Consider the following 25,984-nt stretch of genomic DNA (forward strand, 5'->3'; position numbering starts at 1 on the left):
TTTGTATTTATCCTTTTATTCAAACTGATCACTGTTCTCATTGTGATAGAGATGCCAATTATTAAGGCGGTAGTGGGGCTGGGGGGAGTGGGGATACCTCTTCTCTTTTCTTGGTGTTTCCTTCCATGTGAAGGGAGCTGGCTTACTGTAGCACTCCTGGTCTCTACTTCTTTATCCACTCTGCCCCAGGGGAGGTGGAATGACTTGACTGGTAAATGTGGGAAGAAGAAACTGGCATGTCTGGCTTAGCTCTTCTCTTTTTTTCCTTGGAGATGGGGTGTCTAAGGGAAACAGGATACTCTGCTTTTGTGTATCAAAAGTCTTATCTAGGAAGCCACACTCTATGTGGGGTTCTGCTTGCCCTTGTAATCCCTGTGACTGAATGGGTATGTCTACATAATTCTGGGATTCAGCTAGTAGACCTCCTGTGGTCTAATTATGAAGCTATATCTTTCAGTTTTGCCTTTATCAGAATTAATGGTAATGTTTAACCTCTTGTCTTCTAACTCTTGATATATTTCTCAATTTGCTCAGAATCCAGGAGGGAAAGAATCCTAGAACCTCTCTAAGATTCCAAAGTTAATCATGGCCTAATATGCCATAATCCTTTCTAAGGAAAACTGAGCTGCCCACAGTTACTGCTTTTGAAACTAGCATGTATTTTGCTACTTGACCTTGACTCCATTTCCCTACCCCACCACCAGCTCAAAGCTAAACTAAGAGTACTCATCAGATCCCTGGTCTCATGACTCTGTGGCCTGGCTTGAAAAAAATGAACTTTAAAATCTGAACTAAAAAACATAGAAAGAATGGTAGGGTAGAAAGAAGCAGAAAATAGAATGTAGCTAAGTCACACTTATGGGCAACTGCAGACTGAAGATGGAAGAATGATGGCTCTGAATCCAAATGCACCTGTCATGAGTGCCGTTCTTAGGGTGCCAGGCCTCCTTGATTGTTCCGTTATGTTTTCATAATAATGTACACCCTATTTTGTGAATTTGCTTGAGTGAAACTTTGTTCCTTCCAATAATAAAAAAAAAAACACCCAAAAAACTAAAATTGAAGTGTTCCAAACTTCTATTGAGAATTGTCAAATTTTAAAATAAGAACTAGTCAGTCAATTGACATTCATAAACTGTAAATTCAAATGGAAAGGAAAATTTATGGTTTTATGTATGCCTGGCTCTGTTCACTGAGGTTGGTCTCTGGTCAAGAGTCCTTCCTATGCTAAATACCCATGACACAGTACTTCAGTTTGCAACCTCAGCTGTTATCTGCAGAACTTGTAGCTTCTTCCACTACGAGGCTTCCTAAAACTTGTGCTTGGAAAGAGAAATATTACTACTGTCACCCTGCTCGTCATGATCGTGTATCTTTCAGGGTTCTCAGCAAACCACAGTGAGTTCCCTCTCTTTCAGGTTGCCCTTTGGTGTATGTGTGATGGTCAGTTCTGCTCTCCCTTCTCACAGGTGCCCCACTTCAGTTTCTGGGTAACCATATACCTACTTGGGATGCAATGCTATTTTCCAGAGGTGATTCTTGATCCTTACCTCTCCAATAAAAATGGTTTCCATTATTGTAGCAACATCTAGTTCATGAAAAACATTCACAGACATTATCACATTTAAATTTATAGTAACTATAACATCTAAGTAAGGTAAGGAGACTGAAGTTGAGAGGTTAAGTGACTTGCCAAATTTACAAAGCCCAAGGGGTGCCTGGTCGGCTCAGGGGTTAAAGCCTGTGCCTTTAGCTCAGGTCATGATCCCAGGGTTCCGGGATTGAGCCCCCACATTGGGCTCTGTTCAGCAGGGAGCCTGATTCCCCCTCTGTCTCTCTGCCTACTTGTGATCTTTGTCTGTCAAGTAAATAAAATCTTTAAAAAGAAATTTACAAAGCCCAAAGGTCAGGGTCAGGCAGGAACCCAATCTGTATCTTTTTAAAGTAAATTTTCTTATTGTGGTAAACAATGCATAACATAAAATTTACCATCTTCACCATTTTCAAGTGTACAGTTCAGTAGTGTTTAGTATATTGTTGTGGAATAGATCTCAGAACTTTTCCATCTTGCGAATATGGAAGTCTTTCCTGGTCAGACAACTCCCTTGCCCCACCACAACCCAGCCCCTGGTAATCACCATTTTACTTTTTATTTCTATGAATTTGATTATTATAGGTAGTTCAAGTAAGTGGAATCATATAGTATTTGTCTTTTTGTGACTGTGTCTTTTTGTGATAATTTAGCATAGTGTCCTCAAGGTTCATTCAGGCTGTAGCATGTGACAAAATTTCCTTCCTTTTTAAAACTGAATTATTCCATTGTATGTATATGCCAAACTTTGTTTATCCATTCATCTGTTGATGGACATTTGGGTTGCTCTAAACTGTTGGCTATTGTGAATAGTGCTGCTAAGTACATGCACATGACAATATCTCTTCAAGATCTTGCTTCCAATTATTGTGGCTATATATCCAGGAGTGAAATATATGGATCATAGTATAATTCTAGTTTCAATTTTTTTTTTTTTTTTTTTGAGGAAGCTCCAGGCTGTCTTCCTTAGAGGTTGCACCATTTTACAATCCCAACAGTGAACAGAGTTCCAACTTCTCCATATCCTTGGCCAACACTTGAGGGACACAAGTGTATTAAGGGTCAAGTTTTCTTCCACTTTCTCCCTATGATCTGATCAAGGTGATTTTGCTCAGTGACTAATCTGGGCATAGAAAGCTGGGTCTCTGGAGCAAGGGCTAAACTTGTCACTCACTGAATCCAACCTGTTTCTAAAGAAACCATATCCTTTATTATGATGAGCAAATTCTAAAAGGGACAAAAAAAAATTGAAAAGAACATTCTTCTTACGGATTTAAAAGTAAAGCAACAAAAAGAAACCTTTATAGGAGATGACCTTTAATTTCAGTGTTTTGAAATTCTCTAGTAAAAGTTGGTACCATGAGAGCAAATGATGAGTTGGTGATTACCTGGAAATTATACCAGCAAACATTCTTCACACTGAGCTGCAAAGACACTTTGCAAGTTCAGTGGAAACTTCTATGAGGTGGTCTTCCTGACTTGAGATGATTGAGCTTCTGGGTGTCTGGGTAGGCCAAGGGGGCCAGAGTTCACAGAGAGGGCTGCACATAGCAAGAAGTCCAGAGATCTGAAGAGGGTTTCTTGGATTTTCAGCAGAGCTCATGCATGGAAAGACACCACCCAAAGCTGGAGAAAGAAACCCCTGAAAGGATTAGTGGAAACAGTCCCCAGGCTTCATGTAGGACTTGTGTTTCCAACAACCAGAAAGGAAAATCTTGTTGTTTACATGGCATGGGGTAGAGTATTCCAAAAGGCATCACTTCAATGGTGAGACAAAATCAGAATAAGGTGGCTTTTGGGGCACTCTAAAAGTTTAGAAGCAAGCTTGAAAAAGATCAAACAATTTCCTAACTTGATTGAGTCCTAAAACAAAGCTCAAGGCTATTTATAGGCTCACAGAGTACCCACCATCCTATGTGGTGAAATTCACAATGTCTGGCATCCAGTCAAAAATTACCAGGCATGAAAAGAAGCCCATATTGCAGAGAAAAATAAATCAATAGAAACTGACCTCAAAGTGAGTTATTATAACTGTATTTCATCAGCTCCAGAAGATAGAGTAAAAGGTGGAATTAAAAACATGGGAGGGAGACGTAAAAATGATCCAAATCCAACGTCTAGAGACTAAAGAATACATAATGTCAGAAATGAAAACACAGATATCTGAGTTTGTTTCCTAGCTGCCATTCGTTTGCCATGGCAAGTTACTTAAACTCTCTGACTCTCAATGGTTTCATCTGTGAAATGTGGATAATGTCTATTTGCAGTGCTGTTTTGGATTAGAGGAAATGTGAGTTGAGTGCTCAGCGGAGGGTGGGTTGCTTAATGAATGACAGGGAGCACGGTGGGGGGAAAATAGGGAAAAGAAGTCAGTTCATGCATTCCTACTCTCCTGCACGACAAAATCGCAAGAAAAGACAGGCTCTGGAAATAAATGTCAGTGGACTTTTCAATAGAGTAGAAAGGAAATAATAGATCATGTGTATAACCTCTATAAGGCTTATTTCAGAAAATGGCTCAGCCTCTAATTTCTTTTACGCTCTTTCTTCTCTCCACCAACTCTGAGGAGCGATGTTACTAGAAACTGAGAAAGAAGAAGGAAAATGAGCAGGCTTTATGGCAGTTGGTGAGGGAAAGCTGGTTCCTGAAAGGGGGCCTTCTCAGCACGTGCGAGTTGCTTTTGGCTGTCGCCAATGGAGGAATCCCTCCCCGAGCACCTGTAAACTGATGCTGCAAACACCCTATTCTACATCCCGCATGAACACGCCATATATTTGAGCAGAGAACATTGCCTAATCTATTTTTCCCCCTTCTACTCTTAATAGATTGCAGCACAAAAGCCTGAGAGAGGGTGACCTGCCAGACAAAGGCCCTTTGAGTTCCTTGGAAAAGTAGACTTGGAGGAGGATGGAAGGAATCCAAGTGGCCCTATTATTTCCACTTGCACTAATTAGACATTTTTCTGTCAGCTATTGAGCACTGCTGAGAGGCCAAACTCACTGAATTCATTTCTAAAGTGTTTACAGAAGTTTGCATCTGTTTGTGTCTCTTCAGGAGGAAAATAAGCACTTCAATAGCATTGTGGAAAATCTAAACGAAGCATCCTATTCTGGAGGACCTGGCATCCCCACAGCTGCATAATTTAACTCCGCTCGGTGCCGAACCTCTCGCATCTCTCTCCAAAACCTAACGATGCAAAATGCGGAGAAGTCAACTCAGGAGAATCTTTTCTTTCTTGTCATTGTCTTCTGTCTCCCTCTTTTGAAACAGCGGCCTGCTGCGCTCTACATACAGATGGAGGTGGCTATCATTCCTGCGGCCCCTCTCTCGCGTCCCTCCCGGCGCTCTGAGACATTAATACGCACTTTCATTTGCTGCCAAGCGAGGGGACAGTAAATTCCTCCGCGGCGGCGCAGAATACATCACCGTCCTGGGAATCTCCCCCAGATGTACACCCGGGGAGCACTCTGACTTCAGAAGGAGGGGAATGAAAGGAGGCCAGAGTGTGCTGCAGGGAAGGACACTAAAAGAGAGAGTTTCCCTACGTGGTAAAATGTGCCTGGGTTATGCGCAATTAGATTAACATGAAAGAGAGTCCCTCCCCCCACCCCCACTCCCCAAAAAAGAAAGAAAAAGAAAACAACACAAAAACCCTAACCCAAGGCCTACATGGGCAGTGCCTTTGAAATGCATATTGGTCTACATGGAATTTGATTCAGGATTCTTTTGTTTGGGTCTGTAGGCCTATGACTGACCTGCCATCACAGAGGACTCAAAAATATGATCTTTTTAGACAATCTCGTAGCGACAGAGTTTTAGTGTTGGAATCAACATAGGATAACTCAAGGAAAAAACAAAACCAAACCAAACCCGAGCAGGAATTCTATCCCTTTGTCTTCTCTCAGCCTGACAGTAAAGGCTGTCAGATTGCCCACATCGCCACCAAATTGTGTTTTTCTTGTTGACTGATCATGTTGCCATACAATATATGGGTGTGGATGAGAGAGTGTCTGGATTTCTAGAGATAGGCGTGTGTGTGTGTGTGTGTGTGTGTGTGCAACAACCCTACAGTTGTTTTTTCACATCTGCTTCAGAATGGAAATACGGGGTTTTAATTGAGTTTATGGCACAAAGGGAACTTCATGGCTAGAAAGCTGAGTCAGGTGGTAAAGGAATTAAACTCCGCAATGAGATTTCAATACACAGATGATTGAAAAAATGCTAAAGAGCCTTTGCTAAGGGCTTTTGCTGAACAGCAGCAAGGAAAAGTGTGTGCCGTTTTCATGGTTCCTTGCATTAGTGTTAGCCCCTCCCGATGCCGAGCATCAAGTTTGGGTCCCAGCTATGGGTTCAAAGCCGGATGCGTTCTCAGCAATGACAATGGCAGCTGTTCTCTAGGGGGGCTGGGTGAGGGGACTCAGAACTGAAGCCATCTGGCATTGCAATTGGCAGGAACAGCGTAAAGGGAAATTATTGTTGCATAGCAAATTGGGAGGTTGGAAGAAGGCAGGGGAAAGTGGGGGTGATATCCTGAGGTGAGGAATTAGCAGAATAAACAAACGAGAAGTGGTGATGCCTGCATAGTTATACATCAGCAATAAAAGCAGAGTTAAGAGGAGAAGCCATGGAACTGGACTACTCAAGGTCAATGGAAGACCAAGCATGCCATGCTCTGTATTCATCCACTGAAATGTAGAGAGGGAGGAAGAGAACAAAACTTGAACTTTCCTAAGGTTTATGCCGAAGGCCGGTTAACATTTCGTCAGCCTTCCTTTGTTTTACCAGTGGAACATGCAGATTCAAGCCCTTTTGGAAAATAGTTGGGTATCTTTTTCTTTATATACCTAAAGATAACGTTTCAATCATCTCTATCTGCTTTTCATCCTCTCTCTCAGATCTACCATAGACGGAGTTGGCTATCTTTTAAAAGAAAAAGAAAGCAGTTTCAAAAGAGAGAACCACCTCTCCAGGATCCTGTGAATCTCATGGTCCCTGGGACCCAGGGGCTTAGCCTCTTTCAGGTTGCTTTGGCCACCATGACTCCAGTCATCCTTGGTCATTTCAACATCTACATCGATGATTCCTTCAGGACCCCGGTCTCTCTTGCCACAGCCTCCGTACCTCAGGGATCTTGTTCTACACCCAGCCTTAGTCCCTATGACTCCCATGGTCAGAAATACCCTAGAACTTGCCATTTTGGCAGCAACACAATCTGAATCTCAACTAGACCACTTGACTCTCTGAGCTTTCTCTTGTATTCTAGCTGCCTTTCTCTGGTCAACTCCAACAATTCTGCCATCCATTGACCCTACTATTTTTTGCTATGCTACCAGTCTCCTCATGTTCTCACTCAATTCTTTAAATTCCTATGGTGCAGAAATATAGGGGCTTTTAAAAAACCATTCTTGACTCCTTTGTCACTTTCTGCTTCTGTCCTGTTTGTCTGGAAATTCCAATCGTATTTATTGTTAAGGGAAAATGTTGGCCTCACATTAAAATCATCTAGGTGGACTTTAAAAAGCTCAGATGTCCAAATGGCACCCCGGACCAGTTAAATTGGACTCTCTGCAAGCGTACCCAGCCATCGATTTCTTTTAATATCCCCAGGTGATTCCAAAGTGCAGGTGTAGCTGCAAACCCCCGGGGCTATTCTGTTAGCCTTTCCCCATCCCTCATTTCCTCCTTCCCGCTAAAGAGGGAATGAACTATCTAATGGAAGGGGTATACCTGCCTCAGACCTTCCTCTCCCATCTTTTTTTTTTTTGTTTTTGTTTTTTTTAATTTTATTTGAGAAAGAGCACATGCGCACGAGAAAGAGCGGGAGAGAATTTATCAGCCCACTGTCTGAATACCTAAGGCTATATTCTCCTATCCGTTTTAGAATAATGAAGATTGCTCTTCTGTATCTATCTTTCAGATGGTTCTGAACACAGAAGGTGATGATGAATATTATTTATTGTCATTGACAATCCCCATATTCTATCTCCTTCTCTGCCTAACCCAAGCTTCAGCCCAAGCAGCTGAATGTGGCTGGAGAAAAACACACAACCGTGACACTTTAAATTTATGGCCATAACTTCAAGTTGGCTCTCAGCACAGTCCAACAGTCCAGCTATGCTCACACTCTCTGCGCTCTTCTTTTTTTCTTCTGATTTTTTATTACTCAAAAAAACTTTTTTTTTTTTTTTTTTTTAGCTTTCTGACTCTGTGCTTGTACCTTCAACGCTTTCACAACGATTTTCTTCTGCTCCTTGATAAGGAAAGCATGCTTAATCCTGTCACAAACACACTCAGCACACATGGAACCACCATAGGCCCGGCTGATGTGTTTCTTTGTATTAGACAACCTCATAAGCACTTTTGATCTCACCGCACAAACTCCTCAAAGTTGGCCTGGTGTGCACACGTCACACACAGATTTTGGTGCTTTCCCAACCTTCTTGGTATAAAGGCAAATGATCCTGTTGCCATGGGTTCAGGGCAGTCTAGTTTTGTTAGAGGCTGTATTTTAGGTCCGCCTACGACAGTAGGTCAAACGCTGGACCATTCTGAATGCCTATGGACACCATCCTCCTTTCTGCTCTCTTCTCAAGCTTCCACACTTTCATGGACAACCTGGCTTCTTATTTCACTGAGCAAACAGTTAATGAGAAGCAACCTTCCTCATCGTCTTATCCAGATTTACCAGCCCTCTTGCTGTGAAGCCCATGTTCCCACCTATACTCCCATTGGCAGGTTTAAGGTCAACCTCCCACTCAGTTCTATCCTTTCTTCTTTGCTTAAGGACACTGCCTGTAAACACCCTCTTTCTTTTTCTGCATCATTCATTTCCTCATCTCTACTGCATCATTCTCATCAGTATATAAACCTAGCATCTTCCATCTTTGAGAAATTTTTCTTTATCCACACAGCTTTGTCTTTGTCTGTTCAGGATGTTGCCATAACATAAAATGCCATAACGTGGGTGGCATAAACTCTGTTATAAACAATAGAAATTTATTTCTCCCAGTTCTGGAGTCTAGGAAGTCAAAGAGCAAGGTGTCAGCAAATCCTGTTGGCTGTGCCTTTAAACTACATACAAATGTCTACAATATTTATTATTGATGCTAATGTCATGGTTATTTGTGGTGACAAAAAAATGTTAGTGAAGCCTGAGAAATTGGAATCCTTATTCCTTCTTTTTTGACCATGAAAATGTCTATAAAACCATAGCAAAATTATTTTCTTAGAGGTCTTTTCACTGGAAATAAATATAAAATGAAAAGCAAAATCAAAGATCTATATTATTTGATGTAACACTTGGCTGTGGACAGAAAACTGATTTGGGGCCCATGAGCTTAATCTCAAAAATGAAGGGGAACTCATCATTACAATACACTCCATTAATAGGGGAAAACTTTGCACATGAAGCTTTATAATGTAGCAAATGATTCCTGGCATATGATTTACTGAGAATTCATTCATTCACCCAACAAAATATCTATTGAGCATCTCCTAGATGGCATCTTATGGGCATTGGATATACAATAATAAGAAAAACAGATATGGTGTTATCTGATCCATAAACATTCTGAAGATGTAAATTCCCAGCTAAATGGATTGGGTGGATTTTAGAAAATACAGAGCATATAAATGTCAGAGTTAAAAACAAAAAAAATCAATATTTAGACCACAAGTTTAGCGTTACAGTCTGACTCAACACATTGATCACGAGTCCAAAACTGGGTGGGTCCCTAGAAGAAGGGTTACTTGATGAAGAAGATGCATTCTTCTCCCATGTCCTAACCCCCTTGGCATTCCATGTTATCCACTTACTTAATCCTCCAATCTATGAAGTAGATACTGTTATTATTATCATTATAGCTGCAGTTTACATAGGTTGCCCATGATGACAAACAAATAAGGGGGCTTGGATTCAAACCCAAGCAGTCTAGCTACAAACTCAGCTTCCTTAGCCCCTACTTATGCTGTCTTAATTTTATCCAGATTGTCATTGTCATTGTTACCAAAACATATACTAGAGTAGTGGCATATATAGTACAAAGAGAACTGTTTGGACCTCTTTGTTCCTAGGGCTTTTTACTGGTTCTTAAAGTATTAATTATCACTGAAAGGATTGAAAGTTGACTTGAGCCTGTTGCGATCTTAGAGAAACAAATGGATTGAATCGTCACTTTAGAATCTTATAGTCCAAGAGAATTATATTCACGTAAGTGCAGCAGAAATAAATATTTAATCAGCAAGGGTTAACCTTGCTTTAATAAAACCTCATTAAGAAAAAAATTTCAGATTACTGTACTAGGAAATGTCAACTTAAGGAATGGTTATTCATGTCACAAAGTAGTCTTCATGGGGACGCCTGGGTGGCTCAGTGGGTTAAAGCCTCTGCCTTCGGCTCAGGTCATGATCCCAGGGTCCTGGGATCGAGCCCTGCATCGGGCCCTCTGCTCAGCAGGGAGCCTGCTTCCTCCTCTCTCTCTGCCTGCTTGTGATCTCTCTCTGTCAAAGAAATAAATAAAATCTTAAAAAAAAAAAGTCTTCATGATTCACTATAATATTCTTAAATAATGAACTCCTATAATATATTTAAAATATGATTCAATTACAAATAATGTTATTAATGACAAATAAGATGCTTAAGAAGGGGAACAAAATAGTAGGACTTCAACCAGGTGGTACATTAGTAAATAGTGATGATTTGTTAATATAGATTCTTGGGTCTCAATAGAGACCCAAAATCAGAATCTCTGGGTATATTTTAAAGAAGTGGCCTTTCCCCCCACACACATCCCAGATAATCTTGATTCAGTCAGCTCATTAAGCAGTATTTGAAATCTCTGGCATAAACCATTAAAGTCATAAATAGGTGTTAGTAATGTACATTTTAAGCATATCAGGCAAAGATACAGTCTTCCACAAAGAGTGAAGGGAAGCTGTCACATTCTTGTGCTCAAAGTAATAAAATGAGAAAGCTACTGAGAGAGAAGATTAGGAGTCTAACCTCTAAGCAAGATTTTTTTAAAATGTTATGTTAGTCACCATACAGTACTTCATTAGTTTTTGATGCAGTGTTCCATGATTCATTGTTTATGTATAACACCCAGTGCTCCATGCAATACGTGCCCTCCTTAATATCCATCACTGGGCCAACCCATCCCCTGCCCTACTCCCCTCTAAAACCCCAAGTTTGTTTCTCAGAGTCCACAGTCTCTCATGGTTTGTGTCCCCCTCCAATGCCCCTGCTTCATTTTTCCCTTCCTTCTCTAATGTCTTCCATGCAATTCCTTATGTTCCACAAGTAAGTGAAACCATATGATAATTGACTTTCTCTAAACAAGACGTTTTAGGGTTCTCCCTGACAATGACTCCAGAAAGCCCAGAGATTTCAATTTCATATACAGTGTCAGTGGGAATAATTCATGCCCAGTATGATAAGTTTTCAATAACCATGAAAGAAACAGATTTTGCTTCCAGTCTTTAATGGTGAATAAATATAAAAAGTTCGAGAATGAGTTGGTAATACTTCCAAAATGTGACAGATTATACATACATACAGAAAAGAAGCCAACTTGTTGAGGCTATTCTCAAGAGGGACCAATCACCTCAGTTGCTTTAGGGAGATACTGCAGGAAAAGGCAAAGGGGGGGCCTTTTAGTATACTGAGGCACTATCTGATTTGGGGTAATTCATTTAACTTTTTAATTTCAACTTTCTTATATGTAAATAAGGATAATAATACTACATAGATTACTGAGAAAATTGAAGAAAATATATGTAAACTGCTCAATAGTAGCTGCTTAAGAAACAATGTCTCATTATTTTCAGAGTGAATTGGGGGTAGATCTATGGAATCAGTCTCTCAGATCTCAAAATAGAATGAAAATTTCAAAAAGATTCCACTGAAATTTAACGGTAAGAAAGAAATTAAGCTTTACTGACATTTTAAAAAGTGCATGGACACCAGCTCCTTACTTTGCCTGTATGTCAGATGGCCACTCATCATGGATGGCGCTTGAGGAAGCCCTCATCTTGGAGGGGCCAACAGTGAGAACACTGAACTCATTCTTCAATTGCTTGTATTGCAGTTTATGTATACCTGGTTAAGTAGATTGACAGACTGTACCGTCACAACTCACAGATACTTTGGAATAATCCGTAATGAGAGGGGGAAAGACTATGGACATGTCAAGGCAAAGTTCTTTAAAGAATTGTCATGTTTAAAGAGTTTAGACATTTTCTTTTATAAACAGACAAGTTCTCCAAAATCTCCTGCCTTTCCTGTGATGAGTGGTCGACAATAATATGCTATCCAACCAGAATTTTGAAAAAAAATTTTCAGTTATTGGGGACTGGAAATGTTTTCATCACTGTGATCTTCATGCCAAAAATAAAACATCACATAAAGATAACTCACGCAAATGGGAAACTTTTAACCTGTTTAAAAATCTTCCTCATGAAGAGTTTTACATCCTTTGTTAAAAGAAGAATATCTTCTGATTAACATTGCAAAAAGACACAATTGATACTAGAGAAGGTGGAAATTCATAGCTGAATTTCAACAAATGATTCTTCAGGGTTGGTGGATGGATTGAAATATGAGTGTCACGAATTAGCTGACCTTTTTTATTTGGGATCTTCCTATCTTGGAAGCCTAATTTTTTTCAACTATGAGAGCCATTAAAAGTAAGTGTTGAAAAAACCTGTCCTAGCCATATCTTCACAACACAGTGCTAAGATTTGAAAAATGAATTAAACATACTTAATTATAATTTTAACATGAATCAAAAGTTTCTCATGCCAATAATGCAATTTAAAAAAAAACTTATTCTAAATTAGTCACTTAATCTTAGTGTTCTTCTTAAATTTCTAAAATATATATAACATAGTAAAGCATAGTATAAGCATATAACTTAATTAAATGCTAAGAAGTTTTTACTGAAGAGATGAGCATAAAAAAATTCAAAGGCAAATGATTCAGAATAAATTTATCAGTGGGATCATGCAAGTCTTTCATTTGTGGGGTACAAATACATCCTAAAAAAGAAGGGGCTAATTCCAAATACCTGTGAAATTTCTCGAGCCTAAACATTTTATAGTGTCTGCCCTTGAGACTGAGGCAAGTTGGTTTAATAAGCTGAGCAGGTGATTGCACGTGATGACAGGAAGATGGCAGGCAGAGGGAGGTGGCACAAAGGGGAGGTCTGGGTTGTGTCTCAGCCTAGCCACATTGTAGTGTGGGCTAGGAGAGGCTTTTGAGCGCCCTGAGCCAATCACTTCATCTGGAAAATGGGCATAGTCCAATTTACTTGCCAGGGTTTTCATCAGGAGTGTATGTTGTGAAGAACGTATCATATTGAATCATATGAAATTGCCACAATTTGGTATTTGTTGACATAAAAAGACATAGCCTTTAAACGAATATAAACAGTGTCAGATATATGAAGATGTATTTTCCAAGATAATATTATTGTTTAAGCTCCTTATTTATTTCACATGCCCGACTTAGGTAATGCTATTCTTACTTGTTGACAGGACTGAATAAACACACGCCGAGGGTTTATCCCTTTCGGAAAGTCTTTGCTTTCTTCTGTCTGTCCAGCACAGCAACCTCTTCATTTCCTGAGTTTTGAACCGGGCTGTTCTGCCTGCTCATCTAGGTCAGATCAACTCCTCTAAGACTTGGCTCAGCCTCTGGGTCTCATTATGGGGAGACATGAAACTCATGCCACAGGGTTAGCCCTCATCAAAGGGATAACTCACATGCCTGATTCTGTGGCAACCAGAGTTTCGTCGGTAGAATTTTAAAAACAAGTCATCGTTTTAATTTATCTTCCATTGAAACTTGAAAGTACCATATTAAAAGGGGCAGTTTTTGGCACAGTTTTAGAGCAGGGCTTAAATCCTTGGTGATTTTAATCATAGTCTATCTTAAAGTCTGAAACTTCATAGGCCTTGGCGCTAATATTTATCTTCCAAGGGCGCCTAATTTTCATTCATTAAATGAAATTTATTTTCGATAAATCTGAACATTGTGTCTGACTGGTTTTCAAAAGAAGGACTAAAATGTCCTGTAGAAGAAACTAAAGTTTTGAGTGTTGACAATTGGAAATGATAAAATCTCTGTCTTAATTGATTCTGCTCTGAGTCCAAAAGTCCAATTGTGTGAACAGAGGGGATGCAAGGCAGGTGATAGGGCAGCGGGACGGATAGGAAGGAGCAGGGAGAGTCTGGCTCAATCCTGCAACAGGTCCGTGTGAAGAATGGAGCTGTGCAGACTCAGGGAGGACACAGCAGGCTCAGGACCAGCATGCCTGGGTGCCGTGTCCTGTGGCTCCCACGGACTGGTTCTGTGCCCTGTGAGGAGCCACTTCTCTCTCTGGGTTTCGGTCCCCCATCTATCAACGGATGGGCTTGAAATAGATGATCTGTAAGTTTCCCTCCAGCTTTGACATTCTAGCATTTGATACAGAAATAACTTGTGTCCGGGAATACCAACTATATAGATATATACACATCCATATTCCATATGTGTTGGCCCACAGGTGTGTGCATTTAAAACGATCTCTAGAAGCAAAGCAGGAGCAGAATGATACTTAGCTAATAGCAGGCCATCACATGGGCAGAGAAGATTCCGAAATAAGAATAGTCCTTACTTTATCAGTGAAAGATGCCTTGTGCGAGTCACTTAAATCATGGCTTTAGCTTGTTCACTGTTAGGATAGAAGCAATGTGGCATTTATACTTGCTCTGAAGGAGGTGGTGCAGCGTAGCCTTACTACCTCTACTTAGGTTTTTCTGAACATTTGACCCCATCTAGATTTAAAGGCAACTGATCAACAGATACTCTTCTCTCTCTCCCCTTCCTTTTTTTGTAATGGTAAGAGATGTTGATTGTGAAGAATCATATATATATGTGTATATATATATACATATATGTGTATATATATATAAAGAACAAAAGTAACTAGTTATCCCACCCCTTTAATGAACATGATCATCCAAATTTATTTCGATTTATTTAGATTCTGTTGTTCAGGATTACTAGTAGGTGCTTTTGTAAGAGGTACATTTACAAATCTTTTGTTTAAATTAACTGAGATATCCCCCAGGGACTTAAGCAAGGAAAAAGTGTCAGATCGCCCTTTTAGAAAGATGGTTTTGGTTGCAGTATGGAGTACAGCTGGTGAGCCATGGGGATTATGGATACTGTCTGCCAATCTATCTCTGTGTCTCCCCTCTGAGTTCATGGTAGAATTGTGCTTCCTTGCCTTCTTGAAGTGAAGTGTGACTACATGGCTTAATTTGACCTATGGTCACCACCAAAACCACCTTAAAGTGACCTATGGTCATTTCTGCATGCACGAATTTAAGAGCACGGTACCATTCATCATTTCCCCTTCCTCCTGCCATGGCAACCAGCAATATTCTAAATAGTAGATATTCCTCAAGTTGATTCCCTGAGGGAAAGTGACATGAAGCAGATAGCACTCTTTTCCACCCCCTCCCCTCAGATGGACGTACAGCAAGACGAAGAAGCAAACTTTTATTGCTTCAAATCTCTAAGATTTTGGCACTTCTTTTTTCTGCAGCATAACCTTACTATCCTTATTTATGAGGATACATAAGGAGAGGGGTTGGCTATAGGTAGGGAGAGGGGTTGGCTATAATTAGGAAGGAGATGTTATGGTCTGAACCATTATCGTTGCAGTAGGGTTGGAGAAAGGAAGACACATTTGAGAGCTATGTAAGAGGAAATGGGGGGCTTGATAATCAATAAGATATGAGGGTTGAAGGGGAAGACAGAATTAAAAATGATTCCTAGGTCTTGATTGGGGTTATTCATATTTGGCATTGGCTGCAGTTTGGCTCTAACTCTGAGACTCTGCTCCATGTGTCTTGCCCTTTTCAGGATCCAGGCTGAGGGAATAGCCACTATCTTGTTTGTGAAGCGAAGGAAAATTTCCAATGGCTGAACTACACCATGGCTTATAAATTTTCTGCTTGGGACTGGCATATGTCACTTCTAGTCACATTTCATTGGCTAAGACAGATCATATGGCCAAGTCTGTAAGAATTAGAATATGAGGGCACCTGGGTGGCTCAGTTGGTTAAATATCTGGCTTTGGCTCAGGTCATGATCCCAGGATCATGATCCCATGGTCTTGGGATCAGGACCAGCATCAGGCTCCCTGCTCAACTGGAAAACTGCTTCTCCCTCTGCCTCTGTTCCCCCCACCCCCGGCTATGCTTGCTCTCTCAAACAAATAAATAAAATCTTTAAAAAAAATAAAGAGGAGAATTAGAAGAATATATATTGAGCACCTGCCACATATTAGGTGGTCAATAAATGGGAAGAACCTTTCCAACAAGTGGGTCATTCGACAAAGGCTGGCTGCCCCGTCTTTTCATTCAGGTAGTTTTTCCAGGACATGAACTAGGTCTCTTATTTCTTTTGCATTTCTCTGTGTTCTATACATATCAAATGTCTGGTACATGTTAATACTCAATAAAGTTTTTCTGAATAAATGAATGAATGTGTAGCTTGCATTCATTTTACTTTATATGCCCTGATGAAAAAGATCTCAGCTATTAAAACCCCAAAGCACATAGTTAAAGACGAAAATTTCATTTGGAAAAAAAATCACTTGCTGAAAGAATCATAATCCCCAAATCACCTATTACTGCTTTTGAAGTTTCTATTTGTAATATGAAAACTGGCCCCTGAAATGAATGTGTTTTAAGAAACTTTTTTTTTTTTAAAGATTTTATTCATTTATTTGACAGAGAGAGCATGAGAGAGCACAAGCAGGCAGAGCAAGAGAGGGAGAGGGAGAAGCAGGCTCCTCACTGAGCAGGGAGCCCAACGTGGGGTTCGATCCCAGGACCCTGCGATCATGACTCAAGCCAAAGGCAATCCTTTAACCAACTGAGCCAGCTAGGCACCCAGTTTTAAGAACCTTTTTAAGGGTGCCTGGGTGGCTCAGTCGTTGAGCGTCTGCCTTCAGCTCAGGTCAAGATCCCAGGGTCCTGGGATCAGCGGTGCATCAGGCTCCCTGCTCAGCAGGAAGCCTGCTTCTCCCTCTCCCACTCCCCCTCCCCCTACTTATCTGTCAAATAAATGGATAAAATCTTTAAAAACAAACAAAAAAACACAAAAAAATCTCTTACCCCAGAGCTGCTTTAAGGAGGGGAATTTTATTGCTCCTAAGGATAGTGTCTCCCTTTACCTAATCCTCATACCATGTATCTTTCTTCAACTTGGCTTTTCATTTCCTAATTTATACTTATCTGTTTCTAAAGAATCTTTTGCCCCTCTCTGCCCCAGGTTGATCACACTAGACATTTTAAAAACATTTCCCCACAATATTGTAATGACCAACTCTTCTATTTATTTGTGCTTACTTATGTTTTAATTTTTGGTTCATTAGTATTTAAGTAGTTTAAAAATAAAAATATCAACAAATTAAAGGCACCAAGATTATCTGAAGAGACATATTAGAAAAATATTCTGGAAGCTAAATATATCAAACTTTATTCAACCACAAAGGTTTTTCACCCACGATAGCATAAGAAAACAACTAATCATTTATTATTATTGCTATTACTATTATTATTATACTTATGATTATTTTTGATCTCTCTTCAAATTACTGCAAGGTAGAACAGATACTTCAAAAAATACTTGTGGAATAAAGCTTATCAGATTACCCATTTTCATGGTTATACAGTTGAGAAGAAAATGGAATAAATATCCTCATTCTGAGACTGTTTTATCTCCTTGGACTTGACTTTTATCCAACCTCTAAAAATTACCGTGCATCTCTTTGCAGAGGCACCACACTAAATTTAGGTTCCCTCCCTCCACAGAAACAAAACTGGGGAGAGGACAGCTCCTCACCAAGATCAGAACCCCCAAATCTGCTGCCTGGCTCAAAACCAGGGCCTCTCCAACAATTTCTCTTAGTCTGGCAACTCAGCCTGCTCTCAACTGTCACACATGTGCAAATCCAAACACACCCTTTACCTCTTTTTTAAAAGCCTTATTTTCATATTTTCTTTAATTATGTAGAAATCATCCTTTTTTGGGGGTGTAAAAGTTACTGGAAAAATGACAAAATGTGGCATCTCCGCTGAGGCTGGTGCCTTCATTCCCTGGCATCTCAGAAGCAAGGGTAGATTTACTAGTCAGAACTCTACTGTGCCTGCCTAAAAGCAAGCTAAACAGAAGAGAACGGTAAATGCCTTCAATACTTTTTGAAAAAAATCCATCAAAGGTTTTGTTGAATGATATTTATAAGGGCCTTACTGTTCTCTTTCAAAAACTGAAATGCCCTTCCCCGACACTCGAAAAAAATCGCTTGTGCTTTTCATCTTTCCGTCTTAGAGTGTAAACATTGTTTTGAGTGAAAAGAGCTGAAGGAGCGCTTACTTTGCCTTGAAATTTTATTTTTAAATAAGAGAGGGAGAAAATCCTTTTTCTGACTAATACTAATAATACGGGTCAAAGTGTCAGGCGATATACAATTAAATGGAAAACAAAAAAGGTTCCCCCTCTTTTTCCCACAGCACAATGGCACTGGAATATAAATTACCAATGAAGATGAAATAATACTTCAAAGCCTGTAGGGCAGGGCAGTGCAGTGTTTACAAAGTATTTTCTAGGGCATGATGAGACATTAAAGATGATGGTAACCCATGGACTTGGGGGTGTTGTTGAATAGTCTTAAACTAGCATGAGGTAGGATTGTAGGTCCCTGTAGCCTGTGACCCCATGATATGCTTTGTTTCACGGGGCAGCTGCAGTTATCAACAGATGTTTCAGCAATAAATAATTGGTATCATCTCGGAAAAGACCCATCTACCTGGGGAGAGGGCATAATACCAAAAACACTGCCCAGCTATTACAGCCACATTAATCTCCCATCTCTCCAGGTTTCTCGGGGAGCGTACTGCAGGTGTTTTTCCTGGGAGAGAGTGAACAAACACTCTCAAGTCAGCGAGCTTTGTGTGGAGTGTAAAGGAGGTTGGCCTCTGCCATAAATTTCTGTCTGTGGCCACACACCAAAGGAGAAAAGATTGGGGGTGGGGGAGGAGGAGGGGGGTGCATGGGGAGGGAGGAAATGGGGGAGGCTGAGGAGAGCAGAAAGCAAAGCATGAAACACATATAATTTTTCTTGATTAAGTTCAGCCCAAGAGAATAACATTATAAATGACCCTTAATTTCACCAACCCAGGCACTCAGCGGAATTCTATGCTTAGCTTTGATCTGTTATTTGTGGAATTAAGTTTAATTAAATTAAACTTAACAGGGTTTACACTCTAAGTGTAATGCGAATTTTAAAAATAGAGGGGAAACTTTTTATGGGAAGGGTTCATTTCAAGGCAAAGAAAACCATGGCAAGTTTAGATTTGTGAAAAAACTGTAAGAAGAACTAACTTGGCTGAAAAGACAAGGTCAGTAGCCTTTGACTAATTTTTTATGTAAGAACAGAAGCTCATAATTAATTGATTATTAAAACATGGCCATCCAGCTTCAGTAGAGTATAATATTGAAATCAAGGGTAATGCGACAACAACAAATCATGGAATTCACTCGAGATACTTTTGACAAGCTAAGATATCAAAAGTTGCACGAGTTCACAGAGTGCTCTAGTTCTCCGTATTTAGAAAACTGAGTGGGTTAGTAATTGTGCACTTGGGGTCTGACACAATAGGAAAGCATCCTAAGAGTCTTGGGGAGGTGTGGTTACTTAATTTATAGTTTGATGGGGGAAGCTAAAGAAAATGATGTTCAGAGTCCAAAAAGCTCCCAGGTTAAATACATCAGGGGCTAAAGAAGCCTAATGGACACATTCTTGGAACTGCCTCTCGTGATCTTGGGAGCTGGACACAAACATCTTAATTCCCGATGTCTCTGTTTCCCCCAACTGTGACATCCATGCAGTATACAGAGGGAAAGTAGAAGGAATAATAAATGGGCCCTTAAAACAGTCTAACGATTATGAGCAGTTTGTCTCCCAACTCACATTCACCCTCAAATGCAGCCAGACCACGTTTTCAAAAGACCATCTTCAGTTTTTCAGTAAAGTCACTTCAGCTATGCATTCAGCAAAGGGGGGTCTGGAGGTTGTGAGACGGACTGAGAGGCGTAAAACTTTGGTTATGGTGATGCGTTGTGTTTTCCTGTCTCAGCCTGTGTTTGAAATTCAGAGGGACTTTCTAAACCCCAAACGTCAAAGCAGGGGTCCTGCCATCTGTGAAGCTATCCTGTTCTCACCTTCCCTAGAAAACCTGAAAGTTCCATACCACCGGCTGCCCAATCACACAAGGCTTTCCAAGCAGGTAAACAACTACTGGCTTTTCAGGAATTGGTCTCAGTCCAAACAAGTTCCTGGAATTGATGGGAAGGAGACTGCTTTTATTTATTTATTTCTTTAAAAGATTTTATTTATTTGACAGAGATCACAAGTAGGCAGAGAGGCAGGTAGAGAGAGAGGAAGGTAAGCAGGCTCCCCGCTGAGCAGAGAACCTGATGCAGGGCTCGATCCCAGGACCCTGGGATCATGACCTGAACTGAAGGCAGAGGCTTTAACCCACTGAGTCTCCAGGGGCCCCAGGAGACTGCTTTTATCTTAGGTCTCCTGCAGTCTTCACTTTGGAGTCCCTTTTACCCCCTACCATGTCGCTTCTCCCTTCACATCCCTGGTCAGGCTCTCTGACTTTCCCCTTTGCTCTTTATCCTATTCTTTCCTTTAGAACACTGGTTCTCACACTCTAGCATGCATGTGAATCACCTAGAGGGCTTGTCTAATGTTCATTGCTAGACTCAGCCCCAGGGCTTTTTGCTTGGTAAGACTAGGGTGGGGCCCAAGAATCTGAATATCCCACAAATTTCCAGGTTATCTAGTGCTGCTGCTGTGAGGTCTCATTTTCAGCATCACTGCTGAAGAACTGCCCTGTTCAACAAAATAGTAGCCCTATCCACATGTGTCTATTTATATAGAAATTGATTTTTTTTTAAATTAAATAGTATGAAAAGCATTCAGTTCTGCAATTATACTTGCCACATCTCAAGTACTGGAAAGCCATAGGTGGCCAAGGCCTTATGTATTGGTCAGCAGAGATATGGAACATTTCTATCATTGCAGGAAGCTCTGCTGGAGAGCCTGCATCTCGCCTTATGGTTAACAAGTTTCAGGAATTCTATCTGTGCTTTCAAGTTCTTCACTTGGGGCTTCCTGAGGGAGAACTGGCATTGAGGTGGAGAAAGGAGTAGCTCCACCATCACTGGTCGGTTCCCCTGGGCACATTCATCTCCCTGCCCCTTAATTTCCTCCTCTGTAAAATGGGGATGACAATGGTAATAATCACTGGAAGGCCATTCTGAGAATTAACTGCGCATGCATTTGTTTGTGCATGTGCAAACAGTTTGTAAAACCCACAGTTTTACACTAAGTGTAGTTATTATTCCATTCCACTTTTCCACCTATACCAAGACCGCCAATTTAAAATCCCTGGCTCATCCCTGCATACTTTCCAAGTATTCCCTTTTCCTGGCCTGCAGTCCTCAGTCTACTTAATCCCAGTCTGTTTGTTTATTTATGGGAGGAGAGGTGTGGGAAAAGTGGGGGTTTTGTTATTCTATCAAGCCTCCAAAGATGCCATTAGATGTATGTGGATCATGGACTCTTCCCCAGATTTCTGTTTTGATTGGCGAAGACAGTATCTATATACTTATTTTGGGATGACCCAAAAAACACATTCTCATGTAAACTGCTGAAATAAAGAGTTTAGGGTATTATTATTGTTTGTAATGCCTGGTCTCCAGACAAATAAATATTTATATATATAAAAAAAAAAAAAACAACCATATAAGCTAATAGACTCTCTTCCTTATCAGTGCTACCCAAAAGAACAATGACACTCCCTGTATCATCCCCAGAACCTAAGTCTGAACGCTGAGCTCAAATCCGAGTTCACATGTTATTTGTGAGGTCCTCTTCTATCCGAGGTAGAGATATTAGTTTGACTAATTTCCAATAAGTGAGTTGAGGAATAAGTAAATCAAGGACTTTGATTTGATGCCTCCTGAACAGCCTGCATTGTGAGGAGGATCCTGGGTTTGGGGGGACAGGGAGGGACATGGCAGAGAGCAAGTCACAGTGATGAAATATTGGTGAACTCCTTTTTTTTCCAAGCTACTCCACTTTAAAAAAGGAGCATTTAAAAATAAAAATGTTACGAGACATGGTAGAACCAAAACCGCTCCTCCTGGCCTACCAGTGATATAATAAATATTTCAGGATGACGGGTTTCTCCCTGGACCCCCTGACCACCCTTCTTCACTTTTACTTGACTCAGCTTTCCAGCGGAAGGTCTCATAGTCAGGCGATGCTTTCTAAAAGCTGTTTCCCCCACATTAGTCAATCTGGCAGAGCCGACCATAAGCATAGGGGCTGTCTTATGCTTCAAAGAAATTTAATCTATTAGACCACTTAGAGGCTAAATGCCTGGCTTGGGGGTGTCAGAGGAACAGGTGGTGTGGCTCTCCCTACCAGTAACTGCTGCAACCCGGCGCCAATCACATCCTGCAGGTTTGTTTTGTCCTCTGGGCCCACGGCTTGTTTGTACTGCCACTTTTCAGGCACGAAGGGCCACTTCATTTCCTTTGCCTCCTGGATCAGGGTCCTCAAGTCGCCGGGGAGTGAAGCTGAAAAGGTCAGAGTTCAGGTGAGGAAATTGCAGTCAAAGAAAAGGCTGTTGAGTTACCAATGTTATGATGAAGCACCTCAGTGGCAAAGAAACATTTTTCCTACCTCTTGCTGGCTGGTGGAAAGCTGGGGGTTCTGACTCAAAGAATAATAGCGCAAAGCTATCTGTCAGGGGTGGCCCTGGTCTACTTTGCCCTCAGGTAAATTGGGGTAGTCAGGCATTAAGAAAGGTTTTTAGCAGGAAGTAAAGCACTTCGGTGACTATCTCTGCGTGAAGAATCAGAGAAAGGAATGAAGGAAATATTATTTTCCCTGTAAAATGAGAAAGGGACTGAGATGGACTGCCATCTGGGACTTGTGGCAGCTGGTAAGGCAGAGAGTCAATTTGTACAACCTCTTTTTACTTCTCTAAGACATTGCATACTTTCACTACGGACTACAGTTGGATAGAGGTGATTGTTACAAAAAACCCAAATGAAATTTGAAATAGTACCAATTTATTGTGAAATGGCCCTGTTTCACCATGAGTAGACACGTGCCATATTGGAGTTCCGTGATCTCCTATCCAAACTTAGAAAACCCAAAACTCTGGAAACTGGAATGTTTTTTCGTAAGTTTGGCACGCTAACCAGACTTGAACTGACTGGGAGCTCTTTATGGTCTTGTTTATCTTATTTAGTGAGATTAGCCAAAAGTTTTGCTGCAAAAATTTTAATGTTTGACTCTAGATGCTGCCCCTGCTTCTGCTGGAGTGTGAATGTAACAGATGGTCCCTGCACCATACTACCTTCCTAACATTTGAAAAATTCTGGATGCTGAAGCATGTGTGAAGCCCCAGCGTTCAGGATTATGGACCTGATTACACGACTGATAGTTAGAAAGCTCTAGGTGCATATCTTACAGACATTTCACACTCAGAAGTGTCTAAAGCTGGGGGCGCCTGGGTGGCTCAGATTGTTAAGCATCTGCCTTCGGCTCAGGTCATGATCTCCATCCAGGTCCTGGGATTGGCCCCTGCATCGGCCTCCCTGCTCAGTGGGGTATCTGCTTCTCCCTCTCCCACTGCCTCTCCCCTCTTCTTGTGCTCTCTCTCTCTCAAATGAATAATGAATAAATAAAATCTTTTTTTAAAAAGTATCTAAAGCTGAACTCACCATCTTTCTTCTAAATCTGTTTCTCTACTCTTTATTTTGATGACTGCTACCACCATTCACTGAGTCACCCAAGAATAAAACCTAGAAATCAGGATAGACTTTTTGCTTTTTCTTCCCCTCTCAACCTAACCAGTTACCAAATTCTGTAGATCCTAAATTCCTCCTTTTCATTATCAGTAACTCTTGTCTGAACCACCGTTTCCTACCTTGCCCCATCCATTCCAACTTCCGCGGTGTTGATCCCCATTTTGCTAAAATACAAAATAGACCAGGCCATTGCCCTGAATAAAATTCTTTAATGGTTTTGTACATCTCATCCTCACATTTGCATTTCCCTCCCCCAATCCTTTCATGATCAAGCTCAGGCTGACTGGCTTCAGAGCAAATGTGACCACTTCTCATCAGCCTGCCGTGACCACCCTGCAGAAGTAAAATGTCCGTCCAGAGTGCTCTCAAACCCCAAAGTACATGGCCTTTCAGTATTCATCCCATTGCTGTGTCATCACACTTCCCTCTCACTGTACTGTGAGCTCCTGAAGACAGGCATCCTATCTTACCACCATTGCAAATCCCATTATGATGGTTAAAAGAAGGATTGGTCTTATATCTACATGAGACATGCTACATAGGACAAAAGAGATATGACAGAGAGAATAAAAAACAAAAGGAAGAGGAGGAAGGAAACCTAACTCTGCCCTAGGCCACGATGCTCTTCTGTGTCCTTGCCACCAACTGCACAAATGTAAGGAAGACCGCTGATGGGGAAACATTGCTTGGCACTAAGGAGATATTAAATGGGCCACACCAGTGAGTAATCTGTGCAGACTACTGAGAATGATTTACAAATATCCCACTGAAATCATTGCTCTCTGATTCAGCAACCCAAAACTACTGAGCACTGGCTGTGTGGTAGCACTCCTCCAGAGGAAGCACAGCCCTGGCATTAGGGATTCATGTGGTCATAATCTGCTAGAAAGCCCAGCCCTCTGACGGCCAAAAGTGTTCCAATAGGGACGCCTGGGTGGCTCAGTGGGTTAAGCCTCTGCCTTCGGCTCAGGTCATGATCTCAGGGTCCTGGGATTGAGCCCCACATTATACTCTCTGCTCAGCGGGGAGTCTGCTCCTCGCCCCCCGTCTGCCTCTCTGCCTACTTGTGATCTCTGTCTGTCAAATAAATAAATAAAATCTTAAAAAAAAAAGTGTTCCAATATACATGTAGAGAAAAATTTATTTATTTATTCCTTCCTTCTTTCCTTCCTCCCTTCCCCTCCCTTCCTTCTCTTCTTCTCCCTCCCTCCCTCACTTCCTTCCTTCCTTTCTTCTTTCTTCTTTCAAGATTGTATTTATTTGAGAGAGAGAGAGTGAGAAGAGGCAGAAGGAGAGGGAGAGAGAATCTGATGCAGACTCCACACTGAGCAAGAGGCTGACGCAGGCCTTGATCCCACGATAGCAAGATTGCGACCTGAACTGAAACCAAGAGTTGGCCGCTTAACCATGGAGCCACCCAGCTGCCCCTAAAGAAAGTTTCTTAAATGGTATTTGTAAAGAGTTGGGAATAGGGTGATTGCTAAGTCCCGTTCACTTAGGACAGTCCTTTGTGGCCCTAGAGTACTTATTTGTAGTGTTCCTTCTCACTCTGAAGTGTCCCATTTGACTGATCGATTATGTGGAAATTCTGTCCATGAGTATAAAATTCAGGAGGCAAACAAGTAGTTAAACGACAATAGGAAGCTGATTTCTGGATTCGAAGAGTTTTACCATACACTGGCACAGAATCATTTAAATATTTTCAATTTTTTTCATGATGACAGAGAAAATCTGTTCTACACAACTCATTTTTGCCTTTCCCTCACCAGCCTCTCCCTGTGGATCATGCCAGAGCATGGACAGTCTAGTGTGCCGCCAAAGTCAGTGATGCCTCTGAAGTACATTTTAAAAATATATTGTGTTTAGATTTCGGTTCCTTCTCTATTTCTGAGGAAGTTGCTGGGGTAGTCTCCCATGTTGACAAGGACAATTTCTTTTTCTTTTCCTTTTTTTTTTTTTTAAGACTTTATTTATTTATTTGACAGAGAGAGAGAGAGAGAGAGAGAGAGAGGGAGAGAGGGAGAAGTAGACTTACGGCGGAGCAGGGAGCAACATGCAGGACTTGATCCCAGGACCCTCGGATCATGATTTGAGCTGAAGGCAGACGCTTAATGACCTCGCCACCCAGGTGCCCCTGACAAGAACAATTTCTGAAGGAAGAGGATAGGATTGAGAGGAGGAAGAGAAAGAATAAAATCACAGTGATCATGTTCAAGTCCTCTGACTAGTCCTGTTGCCATAGGTGACCCTGTACTAATGTCTTTCCCTTGGAGTACACACGAGCAATGACTTTGGGGACAGCACAACCTGCCCACAAGCGTCACTCAGAAACCACCTGCTAAGGGAAGGACTCTGTGTCAGACTACACTCAGTTGTACTGACGGTGCGTGGGGTGGACCCCACAGCTTGCCTCCATGGGGATCGATTAATGCTGAAATTGT

The 25,984-nt window shown here is 41.1% G+C and overlaps 1 protein-coding gene and 1 pseudogene across 5 annotated transcripts in view; both read right to left on the reverse strand.

The window, feature by feature from the left end:
- The window catches only part of ALPK1 (alpha kinase 1), a 112,088-nt gene that overhangs the window by 30,440 nt on the left and 55,664 nt on the right, over positions 1 to 25,984 (reverse strand). For all 5 annotated transcript variants that reach the window (XM_032859618.1, XM_032859639.1, XM_032859609.1 and 2 more), the window contains one exon: positions 22,147 to 22,301. In XM_032859618.1, coding sequence (XP_032715509.1) covers positions 22,147 to 22,301 — 155 coding nt within the window. The remainder of the gene's footprint in view (positions 1 to 22,146; positions 22,302 to 25,984) is intronic.
- On the reverse strand, positions 4,696 to 8,725 carry LOC116871366 (annotated as a pseudogene).

The sequence above is a fragment of the Lontra canadensis genome, unplaced genomic scaffold (genome assembly GCF_010015895.1).
Source record: "Lontra canadensis isolate GAN:19392208 unplaced genomic scaffold, GSC_riverotter_1.0 scaffold1, whole genome shotgun sequence".
Lineage (NCBI taxonomy): Eukaryota > Metazoa > Chordata > Mammalia > Carnivora > Mustelidae > Lontra > Lontra canadensis.